Here is a 15,513-nt window from a genome sequence, read left to right as displayed (position 1 = left end):
ATAGGGGACTATGTACAATGAAGAGAGGAGTAAAATGTGATTAAGCTAAAAACTCTAAGATTGTAAAGTTAAAGCTCGTTGTTGAATAGTAGTCAGAACATAATATGCTCTAATTATAATTAATTTTCAAGAGGACATTTCATAAAAGATGCAGGCTGGAATTCTCATCATATACAACCAAGGCAAAATCATGCTGTCAAGGAAAAATAGGATCCTATGTTTGAACAATTTGAAATGAGAGCATTCTATGGAAAAATTAGCATAGCAATCCAACTGATTTGAAATTCATCTACTATTCTGTTCAACTTCTTTAGTCATCCACAAGCTTAAAGACAACATTCTTCACTTTGAACCAGATTCTTCCCAACTCCATCTGCATATTGGGATCACATAGCCCCGACCAGTCATTGAAATTTGTAAGTCCCTCTATAGCACTTGACGCAATTGAAGATCTTTTATTTAAGAAAATTCGGGAGTTCTGCTCCTTCTAACAGGTCCAACATCCAGTAGCAATCAGCATAAGAATGGTCGATTGAGCACATTTTGTAAAATGATTCAACCTCTAATCAATGCATAGATTTTCAAAACTTAGTTGAGGATGAAGCATCCCAAGAAAAGAATAAATGGTCTTCCATATAGTGGAAAAGAACTTACAGATGCGGAAGAGATGATCAGCACTCTCATTTGTATTATCGCATAACCAAAGAAAACATTTGATTTTAAGTGATATTGAAAGCTTCCACAATGAGTAAGCAAATCTACATTTGATACCCCTTGTGTTCAAGAAATAGTAAAGGAATTTTGTGGAAAAGGACCCGTTAGTACTCAATTTCCAACATATTTGATTTTCTACCTGATTAAGAGTGATCGAAATCAAGAGAGAGGAAATATTAATGAATTGGGTTCGAGCTTCCAAGGAGGCAAAGGCTGGCCTCCTAAGCCTCCAAGATATAGAATGTGGGAATGTGGGTTATGGTGATCAACAATAGTGCCATTTTTTCTCCTACTAAAATTGTATAAAGCTGGAAATAGGAATTAAAGGGGTGCATCACAGACCCAAGGATCTTTCCTATTATGTCCATTGCCAATTTTAAATGAGCTCTATTCCAAAAGGCAGGAAGAGCGTTAATGACATCACGCCAACGATTAGAACACCTTCTAATAGGTTTCTAACTCATAGATAATTTGACTTTTCTATAATAGGCAAATTGTACCTATTTCCTCCAAAATTCTGGATCATTTAAATGATACCTCCATCCTACTTTGATAATAGAGACACATTAAATTCAGCCAGATCCTTGACTCCCAAACTTTTATCTTTTTTTCGATGACAATCTATACTCCAATTAACCTTACATGATACTCCATAACAACTCAAAGAGTTTGACCATTGAAAAGATTTTCCATATTTATTAATTTTCTTGATCACGCATGCCGAAAGCTTGTAAATCGACATAAAGTAAATAAGAAGAGATGTGAGTATGGAGTTGATTAACTTCAACCTCCTCTAAAAGACAAGGATTTGCTTTCCCATATTGTCATTCTAGCTTCAACCCTCCGCACCAAGGGTGTTTTCGTGGCCAATTATCTTCAAATCAATCTTACTCGGTTATTCCTTTGCTTGTGAGGAGGGTGTACCTGGCAAGCATCCGGGACCTGCATTGAATGCTTATCGCAAGACTGCCATGACCGCATACCCAAGATTTCAAGACCAATTCATGCTCCTGAATCTTGGGTACAGTTGTTTAAGAAACCTCATTTAATGTCCACCTACCTTAACCAGAAACAGGTGGAAGGCATTTACTCTGCTGGTTATTGACCTCCCTCCGCCTGGTTTCCAGAAATAACGACCCCTCTTTAAACCAAGTGCCTGCTTCTGATGTACGAAATTTGGCCATCCTAAGAGAGATTGTAGAAATGGCCTAGTGTGCTTCATTTGTAGAGGGGTTGGGCATTCTTCTAGGATGATGTATGTAAGAAGATGGAATCGGATGATGTCTTGTACATCCATGGGAGACCTGAATCCCTTAATGTTTTCCTCAATGTGGAAGAAGCTCACATCAGAAGGCATCATGATCTGAAAACGACCACTGTAGTTCACGCCTATCCGTTGAGGAAAGAGCAATGTAATAGTTAGCTATCTCTAAGCTAAGGAGCAATATCAATTTAACAAAATCTCTTTTAATTTCTAAATATTATGGTCAATGAAGTTTAAATATCTTATCATAAGGTTGCTAACTGGTTGACTTATTAATGTCACCATGTTTTGTATTTTGGTGACCTAACAGACTCCTGATCGATTTGGTCCTATGCTCACCCCAATTTCGGTCATGCTTCCTCTTGGTTTCTTTTTTCCTTTGAAAAAAATGCCTCGTTGCATCTGGAGCATTTTTTTTCCCAAAGAAAGTTTTGAGATTTGTGAACAACTCAGCTGCTGGAAATGCTATGTCCCGATATACAATTTATTTGCACGCATTCTCGTAATAATTTTCAGTGTAACTACCTGAATGAAGCTGGTTGGGCTTTGTTCAATCTTTCTCCCCCGAGGCAGAAGGAAAAAGGAAAAAGGAAAAAGGAAAAAGAAAATAAAGGCTGTTTACAAGAGATTTTCATGTTCATCGAGGGATTACATAAGAGCAACAACATAATCTTCTATTTAGGTTTATATTTATTTTCAAGTATAACTTACTATCATTCTCCTTTTCAATCTGAATCAATCACAATAACATGAGATCATGCTGCAAGTGAATCATCGGGCAACTTATTTCCAAAGCTCCAAAATTCACATCACAATTCACACACTAATCAATAATGACTGAATACAATAATTGCATAGTAATTGGTGAATGAAGCAATTTCACTTTGAAGTGCAGATGGTTTGGAGGTCAGCAAGGAGCTAACACTCTCCAGGATTCTGAATCCTTTATTGATTCATGGTGGAAATGATCAGGTCAACTAGGTGTTGACCCACACTCTTCCGCATATTTCTTCATTTTCAATATTTCTCACAGAAGTCAAGAAATCCCATATATTCATCCTGCTTAATCATGAAGATGCTCTTCTCAGTTCCAACAACACCTAAAACGGGAAAAAGAAAAAAAAGAAGATGTTACGAGACGCATCCAACATTGTTCTTAAGCCTAAATATTTTTCTCAAGGACAAGTAGTAAGCTCAAAAGTGCATAATCTATATTGGTTACCCATGGTAAGAGCACTGGCAAAGATGACAGAGGATAGGATGAAAATGATGATGGATGGTCTTTTGAGAATCTTAATCAACTTTCTGACAAAGAATTGCCCCCAGAATCCAGCCATCACAGACACCGCAATGAGATAGAGTGCTGCAGCAATAACAAGGTGTGGTTGTTAACTACTTCCTTGATGGAAGATTTTGGTGTAAACTAATGCTGTTGCTAATTTAACTGATTATACTACAATGGCTACTATCATTGTTGATGAAGTTGAGGTGTTTTTGTGATGAAGGATGGAAGTATATTGCACATACCATAAGGAATGGGAAATCTTTTGAGAAAGTAGAACTCCACAACTGAGAGGGATGAGGAGAACATCATGACAAATGTTGCTGTTGCGCTTGCAACCTACCAAAACCACCAGAGAAAATCCATTAAAGCTTAGTTTAGCATTCCATTTTCATAACTATACTTGTATAAAGGGAAAAAAAAGGAAAGCAAGATCAAACATTTTTTGATTAATGTGTTGAGACCCAAATTGGATTACCTAAGATGTGTCATAGAATTTAGTGGAGGTTTGCTTTACTCCAGCCTCTGTAACATTTTATAGTCTTAACTGAAAATTGAGGTGGCACTCCCACCTGTTCTCTTTTTTCAAAAAAAAAAAAAGCCTAATGGAAGAAGTGGAATTTATGTCCTCTGATGCTTGCTCACATGTTGGCTTTTGTACCCTTTATTTTCTTAATGTAGAAATGATAGGAAACATGAAGAATAAAATTGATCTCCAGATTATTTTATCAACCCAAGGAGCATACCATTTAAAATTTCAACAATAACAGAGATGCAGTTAGTATCATCTTTGATGCCTTCCCAGTGTAGACTTAGGGCTTGGGACTTCTCGCATGAGATTGGTTCGGCTTTTATGGAATATAGATGTGAATTGATTGTTAATTTCGATGAATATTATTTCAAGGCATGTATGAGATCCACTTCATGAAACAATACAAGCATGAATTCTTAACATGTGAAACAGATCATAGTCAAAGTTGAAAATAACCCCCCAAAAGGTGTGACGTTTTATGAGTTTTATCATGCAAAACCTATGTTTCACGTGCCTTGGATCTCGCGCATTATGGGATGGATTGTATGATCCAATGTTGTGGTGGAAAATTAGCAGCCGCAACAATGCAGGGCCTAGATTATGTTGATGTACCTTGGCCAACATTTAAGCGGTTTATGGACTGATAGGCGGTGTTTGGTGACCTAAATGGGACTACTAAAGAAATTTTAGATCACTAATGATCCTTATCCTAGAATAATCTAATCCTTAATGATCTAAGATCACTATGTTTGGTGTGCTATGTTCCAATTTTTAAATATCCCCGACTAATAACCTATTTGGTATTCGATGAATCCAAAAAGATTGATCATATAATACTAAAACAATCCCTGATAAATTCCATAAAAATATATTAATTAGAATTATAGAATTAATATTTTATTTATACTTATAACATAAGGCAAATAGAAGCAATATATTAGATAATTTCATAATATATATATATATAAAATGCAATAATATATTTCTATTATAATTTAAAAATATAATTGAATAATAATATGATTAATAATATATTATAATATATATCATATATATATATATATATATAATATTGTATACTAATTTTTTCAGTTAGACTGATGGATATTTCTGTTTCCAAATTTTAGTCTAAGATTGCCGCCCTAATGTCATCTTGAAAACCCGTCCTCAAAGACGGGTTTCGCATCGTGTCAAGCAGTGATTTAAGAAGTGAGGGTGATTTGGGATCGATGTCGCATAGGATCATCGTAGGGACCGCTATGGCTAACAATATGCATGGGTGCTATGACAATGGGTGCTATCACATGTGGGCCGGTCATTCACATGATTCGAAACTATATCAAGGTACAGTTGCTACTTTATATATTACAAAACCTTTTCATGTCACCATTCTTTTGTACTATAAACTTGTCATTTTCCCATTGGCGAAGCTTGGCTAGCTGTCCTAACTCTTAAGCAATTATTCATTCAAACTTACATAGGGACGGACCACTACAGCTTTTCCATAAGACAACTCTGAACTCAAAGGACAAGGAAATCCTATAGACGTACTCCTCCTCTTTGTCACAAAGGATGAATACAAACGCCTCTTTTTTTTTTTGTTTTTGATACAAGGAGGTGCAAAGCTAAAAGAAACAAAAAGAGTAAGACTCTTTCTACGGAAGAACTAAGAAGGCCAGATATGCACAAACTCCATAAGCATCAGCTCAAAGAATTTGAGCAAAGACCAGATCAAGTCGATCATGATCTGCAAGTGTAAAGATTCAAGTTCTTGTAGGGTAGTTCGAAAAGAACTTTCATCTAACTCTCTCGGTGCCTAACATCAATTTTATCAACAGAAGAATACCATGAAAAGGGTTACAGCAAAGGTAAATAGAAGAAAAGGTATTTGCTTGTGGTGTGTTACCATTGGCACCTAGCACCAAAGGTTAAAAGGTTGTCTGCTTTCCCAAAGAGATCAGTTAAACAATATATCCACTGGTGTCTAAGTGACAACTCAATGTTATGACCCCACGCATGCAACATGGTACATGCAATTGCTTGTTGCTGGATTTAGAATAAATATACAATTTTATAAATGAATCAAAGCCAATGATGTTGGAGAGGAATTAACCATAAGAAGTATTCATTTAAACAACCTCCACTGGTTTTAGTTTTGCTATTATACTAGACATGACTCCTCTGACCAAGATTAATTTACAAAGGTCCTAGATGAAAGTATCTAAGTAACATATATGATATCACTACATAAAGAGCCATAATTATTATATTGGATTACAGACCTTTTCTTGAACAATATATTCATGTGGACAAAACCCTCCTTATTCTTCATGCTTTGAGCCTCAGTGAGAATCATGAAGACTGAGGATAAAAGAATTCAAGAAAAAAAATAGAAATCTTGTCCCAAAGTAAGATATTCAACAAAGACAGCTTTTTGAAAACGCCTTAGTCTAACAATGACCATGAAAGAGTGGTAAGTTAATTAAGCAACATTGTTGAATATATTTTTTGACTTTTAAGATAAAATTGCATTCATTAAACAAGGAAGGTATTCCAAACCTGAGGAATGACTCCAATTTCAAGCAGTAGAGGGCCAAGAATGAAGCCACCACCAGAACCAAGGAGTCCCCCAACAGTGCCACCAAGGAGGCCACAGAAGGCACATAAGAGCAGCTGCCACCTACGAAACTCAATGGAGGCCTCACAAACACATTCCCAGTTCCCACACATCCTCCTCTCCCTGCTCTCCCTCCACAATTTTGCTGCCTCCCATCCAAAAACGCTCAAGGCAATTGGAAACTGTCAAGTTAATCAAATTAAACAAGAAATTACTAACTAATCCTTTTTAATTACAATAAATTATTATTTTTATAATATAATCATTGTAGAGAAATTAAAAGTAATACAGATGAATAAGAGAAATTAGGCAAATTAGTTGAGGTTGAGGTCCCCCACCTGCAAGATATTGACCACCCAGTAGAAAGGACTGCAGACTTCTGAATTGTTCTGCGGCCACACCAAATCATTGTGAGTAATTCATTCAAGAGAGAAAAATGAGGGTAGAAAAAGGAAGGAATCTGTCAGAATATAGGTAAAGAACAAGAGAAACTGAGTTAAAAGCTTAGGAGTGTTGCCTTTAGGATTTGGAGGAGCAGGAAAGAGGACCAAACAAGCATCAGCACCAAGATCCCCTTCCACCTTATGTTGAAGAGCAATATATCCTTGAAAAATTAAAGAAAATAATTCAATTAACCAATAAACAGATAGATGATACTGTGTCATATGAGTAGTTTAGTGTTTTTTCTCTTGTTTCAGATATATGAATTTTTTCACTTACAAGTCCTGATTTCTCTGGCTGAGGAAGTAGAGGCCTGTATTCTGAATCAATGATAACTGCTTCAAAAAAAAAAGCGTTAAAATCAAATCAAGCAATTGGAATGGCTAATTGGTTAAGCATCTATAACATTGGTTCCTTTTTGTAAAAAAGGGAAGACTAACCATCATTTCCATTAAATTCAGACTTGGCCTCCTGCTCTTGCTTCTCCATCTCCATCTGCACTCGGTCATAGATTTACGGGTCGATTAAGAACTACAGTTCAAAAAGAATCAATCTTCTTCTTGCTAACATTACTCTCCAACTTCTGAGAAAAGAAAAGAAGAAACAAACAGACCTTGAGCATGGTTTCCTGCTTCCACATCTCAATTCCCTTGAAGAAAGACCTTGATGAAGTACCTAAAGTATTTACAAACATCATTGCCATTAACTACATGTTCATCATTACCATCTTTTGTATCTGACTATTAGTATCCTGCAGAAGAACTTAAGAGGTTCGGAGTCTGAAAACTAACCCAAGAAGAGAAAGATAATGAGAACAGTGATGAGCCAGTAGGGAAACACTACACTTAGCTCTACACCGATAGTGATTCCCAGCATGAGCATGGGCTGGAACAGCAGCGCCAGGTTGTAGTCTATGATCGGCACCTCCTTCGAAGGATGCGATACCCGAAGATTGTACCACACCGACGATGCAGACGCTCCCATGATCATACCTAAGAGACAAAGAAACAAAAAACGATCATACGCATAACAAGCCTTGTGGGCATGATCCACTGTGATCCAGCACCGAAGAACTGTAAAAGCATACATTTTGAGAGGGCGGCGGCAGCCTTGGTGTCGAAGCCGACGATGAGATTAAGCATGGGGACGAAGATGCCACCGCCCCCGACACCGCCCACCGTGCCGAAGGCTGAGCCCAAGAAGCCAATGATCGTCGCCAAGATGGTCCTCCAATTCAACTCCAGCTCCTGTTTGTCCAGTCCCACATCAAACACCTTGTCACAATATCGCATAGGACAGGTGGAAAAGAATGGAAATAAGAGATCAAGAGTCCTCACCGGCCAAACTCTGGTGTCCTTGGACGAGGCAGCAAGGAGGTTGCTTTGAGATCCATCGGAAGAATATTTGCTAGAGACGAAGAAAGCGGCGGCTATGGCTATAGAGGAGGCGGCAAGGAGATAAGCAATGAATCCCTTGGTGCCGCTGCTGTTGATGAAGCCATAGCTAATGCCATCCATCAGACTTGAACAAAACTCCTCCTCTCGTTTTACGAACTCAAAACCCCTCCGTTTTTATCCTTCTTCTTGTGTTTGGACTCTTCTTGCAGGATAAGAGTTTTGGAAGAAGACTCCTGTGGATTGTGGAGAACGGGAGGGGAAGGAGAGTCCTACTCTTAGAGAAAATATGCCGATGGAAGGAGGTAAGGAGGAAATATTTATAACTGGAAGTAACGTCATGCATTAGTTTATTTCCTATCTTGGCGTCTAAAATTTAGGGGTAAGTGAAATTAAGTAAGGTAATTAAGAGGAGGGAGGGGGCCAGCAAAGCGTGGTCCGCGTGGTTCCGCGGTTTGCCAGCAAAGCGGTTGTGGCGGCACATGCTCCTCTTGTCACATTATCGCAACTGTTCATATGCATACGTCCAACTGTATTTATTTATATTTTCACTTTCTTCTCAAATATTATATTATATTATGAACTTGTATTATTTTAAATTTTTGTTTTTGATTGGATTTTTATTTTAATTTTTTTTTTTATAAAGATTATGACCATTTGAATTTAGAAGCGAAAGACAACTAAAACTCATCCTCGTGGTGGTTTGGTGTAAGACGGGTCTGCATCATAAGGTGTACATCGTATATTGAATATTAGAATACATAGATTGCACATGCTCAAGCTAGAAAAAAAAAATATTAAGTGGTTCAGATCTACTAGAATCACACTTAAAATATAGTACTAACTTTTCAAGCTAGAGCCCCACGATATGTACTAACTTTTCACACTTGTTTGTCGATCCATGACTCCTCTTTAATATAATAAAAATATATATACAATACTTATCCAGATCATAACAAAAAATCAAGGCATAACTCTTAAAATTCCACCTATGAAAATTATATTATGGTTCTGCTGGAACCTAAGTAACTTCTACCTTTTATGGGGTGAGTTTTCTCAAAAAAAAATAAATAAAAAATGTATATATATTAAAAAAAAAGCAAATGGACCCCCCCTCTTCCTGTCACAATTTAGTCTTCCATATACCCCTAAAGTTTTATATAGATAAAGACAAATAGAGGAGGGCATTACCTCTTCAAATTCTCTTTCTCTTTCTCTTCCATGGTGGAAAATGTACGAGCTCCATGTCCACCTCAATTTATGTAGGCGATCGCCGTCTTACATCCATCATTTATTCCTTGCCAAACAAAACGCTTTCTCCCATATATTTTGTTTGGCTTCATTCCAACAACCGATCATCCGATCATCCTATTTACAAGGGGTATGCAATTATTTGAACACTACTACCAATCAATTTTTTTCTTTTTTCTTTCTTTCTTTTTTTTTGGTGCTTCCAAGTGGAATTCTGCTATCCGTAGAATCTGGTCGACCGTTTTTAGATAAGCAAGTGCAGATCTTGGTTTAGATCTTGGTTTTTTAACGATATTAGATATTTTCTAGATAGATATATCATGTTCTTGTTCAAACTTTTAGTTTAAATTGAAATAACCTAGAGCTTGGTATGCAACAAATTAAAGGTCGAAACAAGTGGCCAGAAATCAACGTATATCACTGTTTTGGCTGCTAAAATTCAAGTGGTCAACGGTCCCAATCAAGAGTAACGTGAGACAATTTAAGGGACCAAACCGAACATTGCATTATTGCTTGATGTACGTCGCAGTATAATCCATTATACATGAAGCGGGTACAAGGACAGTTGATGTGGCAATATAGTTTATCAGACAAAATCATTAATTTGTACACCATTGTCATTATGTTTATCAGAAATGAGATTTAATTTTTTTATTTCATTCATGACTTTTTATATACAAGTTGAATCTCGAGCGACTAAATATAATAGAATATAATAATAAAATCTCAAAAACCTAATACAATATAATACAATAAAAGAATTTTATAATTTGGTATAAATATTAAAATTGAAAATCACATCAAGAACCATAATTTTTGAATATTGCTCTGAGCTGATATATTAAGATTGTACTTGCAATATAGCAACTATAATATCTAAAATCGTACACAACTATAATATTGTCAAATTTTACTCAAAAAAATTTTTCTATCCCAAAAACATTGGGTTCTACGGGTGCAAGGTTTAATTATGTTTATAAGCTAGTGGTGCAAATATTGACGGGTCAAACAAATTGGAAATTGAGGTATATGAATAACGTGTCTATTTATGATTGTTTATCTTAATGATACCTACAAACAAAGAGCTTGTTGAACAAATACTTGATTTTGATTAGTCCTTCCTGTATGGATGTCACATTTGGGCAAAAGGACCCGGTAAAAGCAACATCAAATGGACAATTTCCTGCCTACAGACACCATTACACATAGAAAGGGACCGACATGGACGGGCCACGCAACAAAATTCCATGGGTTTATGGATTATTGTGATGTGTCATCAAGATTCTTGCAGGCATGACTCTCATTTACAATGTCTTCATCAACCGTTCCAATAATTTGTGGTTGTATGGCTTATTGAATTATAAGCGCTTTTGATATTATATGTGGTCTAGCATCATATATGAAGGTAGCTAATCTATCTATGAAATGGCTCTAGTTCTAGCTAGCATTTATTTGTTATGTCTTGATCAAATATAAGGGACATGTCACACATGCCTTATGCTAGCACGTGTTCTATACACACGAGGATATACTAGTTGTAGTTTCACAAATGTTCGGGTCTCACAAAAATAATAGATCTCATTATGTAGAGACAATGAGAGATAAGTTATTCTAGTTGTGCCATAGGTTACAATATGTTGATGAGTGAGTCTTATATGTGCATTACAATAGCTATATATATATATATATATACACACACACACACATACGTGTACGTATACATCCATACATATCCATCTATCTATGCATACATACATACATATATACATATACACATACATAGAATACATATATGAGAGAGATGGACTATGCTTTTCTCTAGAATATTTACTTTTTTCGATGTCAAAATAAATAATAAAATATCTAAATTGAAGGTCCACACCATTCATCATTATATATATATATATATATATATATATATATATATATATATATATATATATATATATATATATATATATATATATATATATATATATATATATATATATATAACATATGCATATATGTAAGTGTATGCCTGTGTATGTCTGCTTGTTAAGTTTCCACATGCATAATCATATATATGTATGAATATATTCACACCAAACCTCTCAATAGTACATTTACTAAAAATAAAAAAAAAATGCTACTGCAAAATTTATTTTTGTTAGATTTTTATTAAATAATGATTAAAAGTTTTCATACTTAAAATATATATATTATACATATATGTTAACAAGGGAGTTTGGCTTGGTGGTTGGTGCGTTGTTTGGGTGGGGATGAGATAACAAGTTCGATTCCCCATTCCCTCCTTTTTATTTCTATTACGTAAAGCTCGGTTCTCTTGTGCTCGTTGGGCCTGTGCTTGTCCGAGCTGAGCTCGGTTCTCTTGTGCTCGTTGGGCCTGTGCTTGTCCGAGCCGAGGTTCTCTGTGCCTGTGCTTATCCGAGTCGAAATTCTCTGCAGCCAAGCTGTGCCTGTGCTTGTCCGAGCCAAGGTTCTTTGCGCATGTGCTTGTGCTCGCTGGGCCCTGCCCCTGCTCGTCCGAGGTTATGTGCGCCTGTGCTCGTCCGACCTGCTCGTCCGAGACTCTTTGCGCCTGTGCCTGTGCTCGCTCGGCCCTGCTCGTCCGAGGTTCTGTGTGCCTGTGCTCGTCCGACCCACCTCAACTGAAGCGCGAAGAGCCGAGGCTGAGGTCGGACCACAGGTGTGATGAGCCCAGAGGAGCCGAGGTCGGACAATGGATACGATGAGCCAAGAGGTGCGTGGGCCGTGCCTCGCACCCATAGCACGAGGAGCCACGTCGCTTCCTCGTTAGCACCTCTTCGCAACCGACCTCGCATCCGCTGGCCATACTCCCAGTGTTTTTTCAAACTTTCTTACCGATTTTGACTGTTGGATCGGTTTTGGGTCGCGTCTGTCCCGAAGAAGTCTATAAATAGACCTCTTCGGATTAGACAGGATAGATATATATAATTTGAAAGCAGAGAACTTCTATTCTCCCTGTTTGCTATTTTTCTTTCAATCAACGAGCTTGCTGCATACTGATTCTGGGTTCGAAGGCTTCTTTGATCCGTGCAAATCATTGAGGCAAAAGGAACAGTGCGAGAGGCTGTTGTATCTCAGGAGTAGAACGCCATCTAAGCCTAGTGCACTGTAAGGCGGCGAAATCTACTTCAAGGAAAGTGACCAACATACCACGCCTCAGCATCTCGGGTTCCATTTTTCCACTTTCTCTATTTATTTTCTCTAAGCCTATTTCTGCCTATTATTTGTTGAAATAGAGTATTATAGATTTAAAATTTTCTGGGACAGTTTATTCCCAACATTCTTGAAGTAGATTATTTCCTACATATAATAGGCTAGTACTTAGAGTTACCCCAATAGCCAATGCAAGTGACCCGGTTCCTCCTGAAAAATTTAATGGAAATAACTTTAAACGTTGGAGACAGAAGATGAAAATCTTCTTAACCACACTTGGGTTATTTTCCATAATCTTTGACTCTCCTCCAAATGAGGAAGAGAATGAACCAGCTAGAACTTGTAATTTGGAGAAATTTAAGAAGAAAGACTACCTGTGTAGGGGAAGGATTCTGTCCTATCTTACTGATCCCCTTTTTGATGTCTACTGCACTTTTAAAACCTCCAAGGAGATTTGGGATGATCTTAATAAGAAATATGGTATCCAAGATGCCGGAATGGACAAGTATGCTGCTAGTCAATTCCTGTCTTATAAGATGGTTGACACCAAGCCTGTAGTTGATCAAGCCCATGAGTTAACAGTGATTTATCATGAATTAGGCTTAAGGGGAATGGGTATAACTGAGAGCCTTCAAGTTGCTTGTACCATTGACAAGCTCCCACCTTCTTGGAAAGACTTTGGGTTATCCCTGAAACATAAAACCGAGGATATGACAATGAAAACTCTATTGTCTGCCATTAGGATCCAAGAACAATACCTTGAGAAAGATAATGAGCAACTCATGAATCCTGAGCTTCTAACCAAGGTGAACTTTGTAGAAGGCCAGAATAAGACCCATAAGTTCAAGAACTCCAAATTTGAAAAGGGTGGACCTAGAAACAAAAGAAAACCTATGAAGCCAAAATACCATATCAATAAGAATGATCGGAAGCCGATTTGCTACAATTGTGGGAAACTCGGTCATATGGCTCGAGTATGCCGGATGAAGAAGAAGAAGTATCAGAACTATGAACATGCGCCTTCTCAACCTGCAAATCCACAAACCAACATGGTGCTATCCAGTACTGGTCCTACTAGTACTGATGATCGGTATGTAACTTTAAGTCCAGAATTAAATTTGGCAATTTGCTCTACCGATTGATTAGTGGATACAGGTGCGAATGTTCATATGTGTACTGATCATACCCTTTTTACTACTTATCAGGTCCGGAGCGGCCTAACAGTAACTATGGAGAACTCCACCTCGGCACGAGTGCTTGGAACTGGAAAAGTACTTCTAAGGCTTACGTCTGGGAATGTGCTTACACTATTTAATGTGTACCATGTGCCCGATGGAAGGAGGAATCTGATCAGTGGATCTCTTTTAAATAGAAGTGGTTATTCTTTGTTATTTCAATCTAAGAAAGTGATTATAACAAAGAATGGAACATTTGTAGGCAAAGGCTATGAGTGTGATGGCTTGTATGTAATAAATAATGTATCTTTGGATTTTTCTTCTGATAACAATAATAAAATTGTGCTTTCAATATGTTCTTTATCTCTTTGGCATGCTAGATTAGGACATGTGAATAATAATACTATTAAAAGAATGATTAGCTCTGGTTTATTGCCTAATGTTTCATTAAATGAAAAGGAAAGGTGCCAAATTTGTGTTCAATCTAAACAACCTAGAAAACCATTTAAAATAATAAATAGAAATTCAACTTTATTAGAATTAATACATTCAGATGTATGTGATCTAAATGGAACTTTGACTAAAGGGGGTAGAAGGTATTTCATTACCTTTATAGATGATTATTCTAAGTATTGTCAAGTTTATTTAATGAAATCTAAAGATGAAGCATTTGAGATGTTTAAGACTTATAAATCTTTAGTAGAAAATCAACTTGACAAGAGAATAAAGATTCTCAGGTCAGACAGAGGAGGAGAATACACCTCTAATGACTTGAATGAATTCTGTAGAGTTAATGGAATTCTACATGAAGTTACACCTCCCTATTCACCTCAGTCTAATGGAGTGGCTGAAAGGAAAAATAGGACTCTGCAAGATATGGTAAGATCTTTGCTTGCCAACTCAGGTTTACCTGAGGTTTGGTGGGGGGAAGCAATGCTTACAGCATGTTTCCTGCTTAATAGGGTTCCATTTAAAGGTTCTAATGAATCTCCTTATGAACTTTGGAAAGGAAGAAAACCTAACCTAAACTTTGTAAAAGTTTGGGGTTGTTTGGCTAAGGTTAATATTCCTTTAATCAAGAAAAGAAAATTAGGACCTAATACTTTTGATGCTGTGTTTCTTGGTTATTCTCTTAATAGTGTTACTTATAGGTTCTTAGTCATTAGTTCTGATATTAATGGCATAGATAAGAATACTATAATTGAATCTAAAGATGCTTCTTTCTTTGAAGACATTTTTCCATTTAAGAATAAAATAGAAAAGCATGTAATAGATAGATCTAATGATGCATCATGTAGTTCGCCATCTAATTCTCTAATTATTCCTAACAATGAAAATGAAAATGAACTTAATGATAATGAACTTGGTAAAGGGAAAAGAATTAGGAAAAAGAAAGATTTTGGATCTGATTTCTATACTTTTATGGTTGAAGATGATCCTAAAACTTATAAAGATGCTATGAACTCATTAGATTCTATGTTTTGGAAGGAAGCTATTAATAGTGAAATGAATTCACTTATGACTAATAAAACATGGTTTTTAACTGACTTACCACCTGGTAGTAAGGCTATAGGTTGTAAATGGATATTTAAGAAGAAATTAAGACCTGATGGTTCTATTGAAAAATACAAAGCAAGATTAGTTGCTAAAGATTTTTCTC

At 36.6% G+C, this 15,513-nt stretch overlaps 1 protein-coding gene across 1 annotated transcript; it reads right to left on the bottom strand.

The window, feature by feature from the left end:
• Positions 1–2,633: 2,633 nt before the first annotated feature.
• On the bottom strand, positions 2,634–8,593 carry LOC103707634 (sulfite exporter TauE/SafE family protein 4). Its single transcript, XM_008792203.4, has 12 exons — positions 8,188–8,593; positions 7,938–8,097; positions 7,642–7,842; positions 7,464–7,525; positions 7,291–7,345; positions 7,130–7,185; positions 6,927–7,013; positions 6,748–6,798; positions 6,352–6,591; positions 3,506–3,599; positions 3,201–3,341; positions 2,634–3,078 (listed from the first exon to the last, which is right to left on the bottom strand). The coding sequence occupies exons 1-12, from the start codon at positions 8,365–8,367 to the stop codon at positions 2,996–2,998; spliced, it is 1,410 nt and encodes a 469-aa protein (XP_008790425.2). The 5' UTR covers positions 8,368–8,593; the 3' UTR covers positions 2,634–2,995.
• Positions 8,594–15,513: the final 6,920 nt, after the last annotated feature.

This window comes from Phoenix dactylifera, unplaced genomic scaffold (assembly GCF_009389715.1).
Source record: "Phoenix dactylifera cultivar Barhee BC4 unplaced genomic scaffold, palm_55x_up_171113_PBpolish2nd_filt_p 001105F, whole genome shotgun sequence".
Lineage (NCBI taxonomy): Eukaryota > Viridiplantae > Streptophyta > Magnoliopsida > Arecales > Arecaceae > Phoenix > Phoenix dactylifera.
The sequence above is the reverse complement of the archived record's forward strand: the minus strand, read 5'-3'. Positions and strand labels throughout refer to the sequence as shown.

Excerpts from the sequence above, each read along its gene's own strand:
- LOC103707634 (XM_008792203.4), bottom strand. The coding sequence starts at position 8,367 with ATGGATGGCATTAGCTATGGCTTCATCAACAGCAGCGGCACCAAGGGA. Across the intron at positions 7,346-7,463 it reads AGCAGGAAACCATGCTCAAG|ATGGAGATGGAGAAGCAAGA; the intron begins GTCTGTTTGTTT and ends GACCGAGTGCAG. Across the intron at positions 3,342-3,505 it reads AAGATTTCCCATTCCTTATG|CACTCTATCTCATTGCGGTG; the intron begins GTATGTGCAATA and ends TTATTGCTGCAG.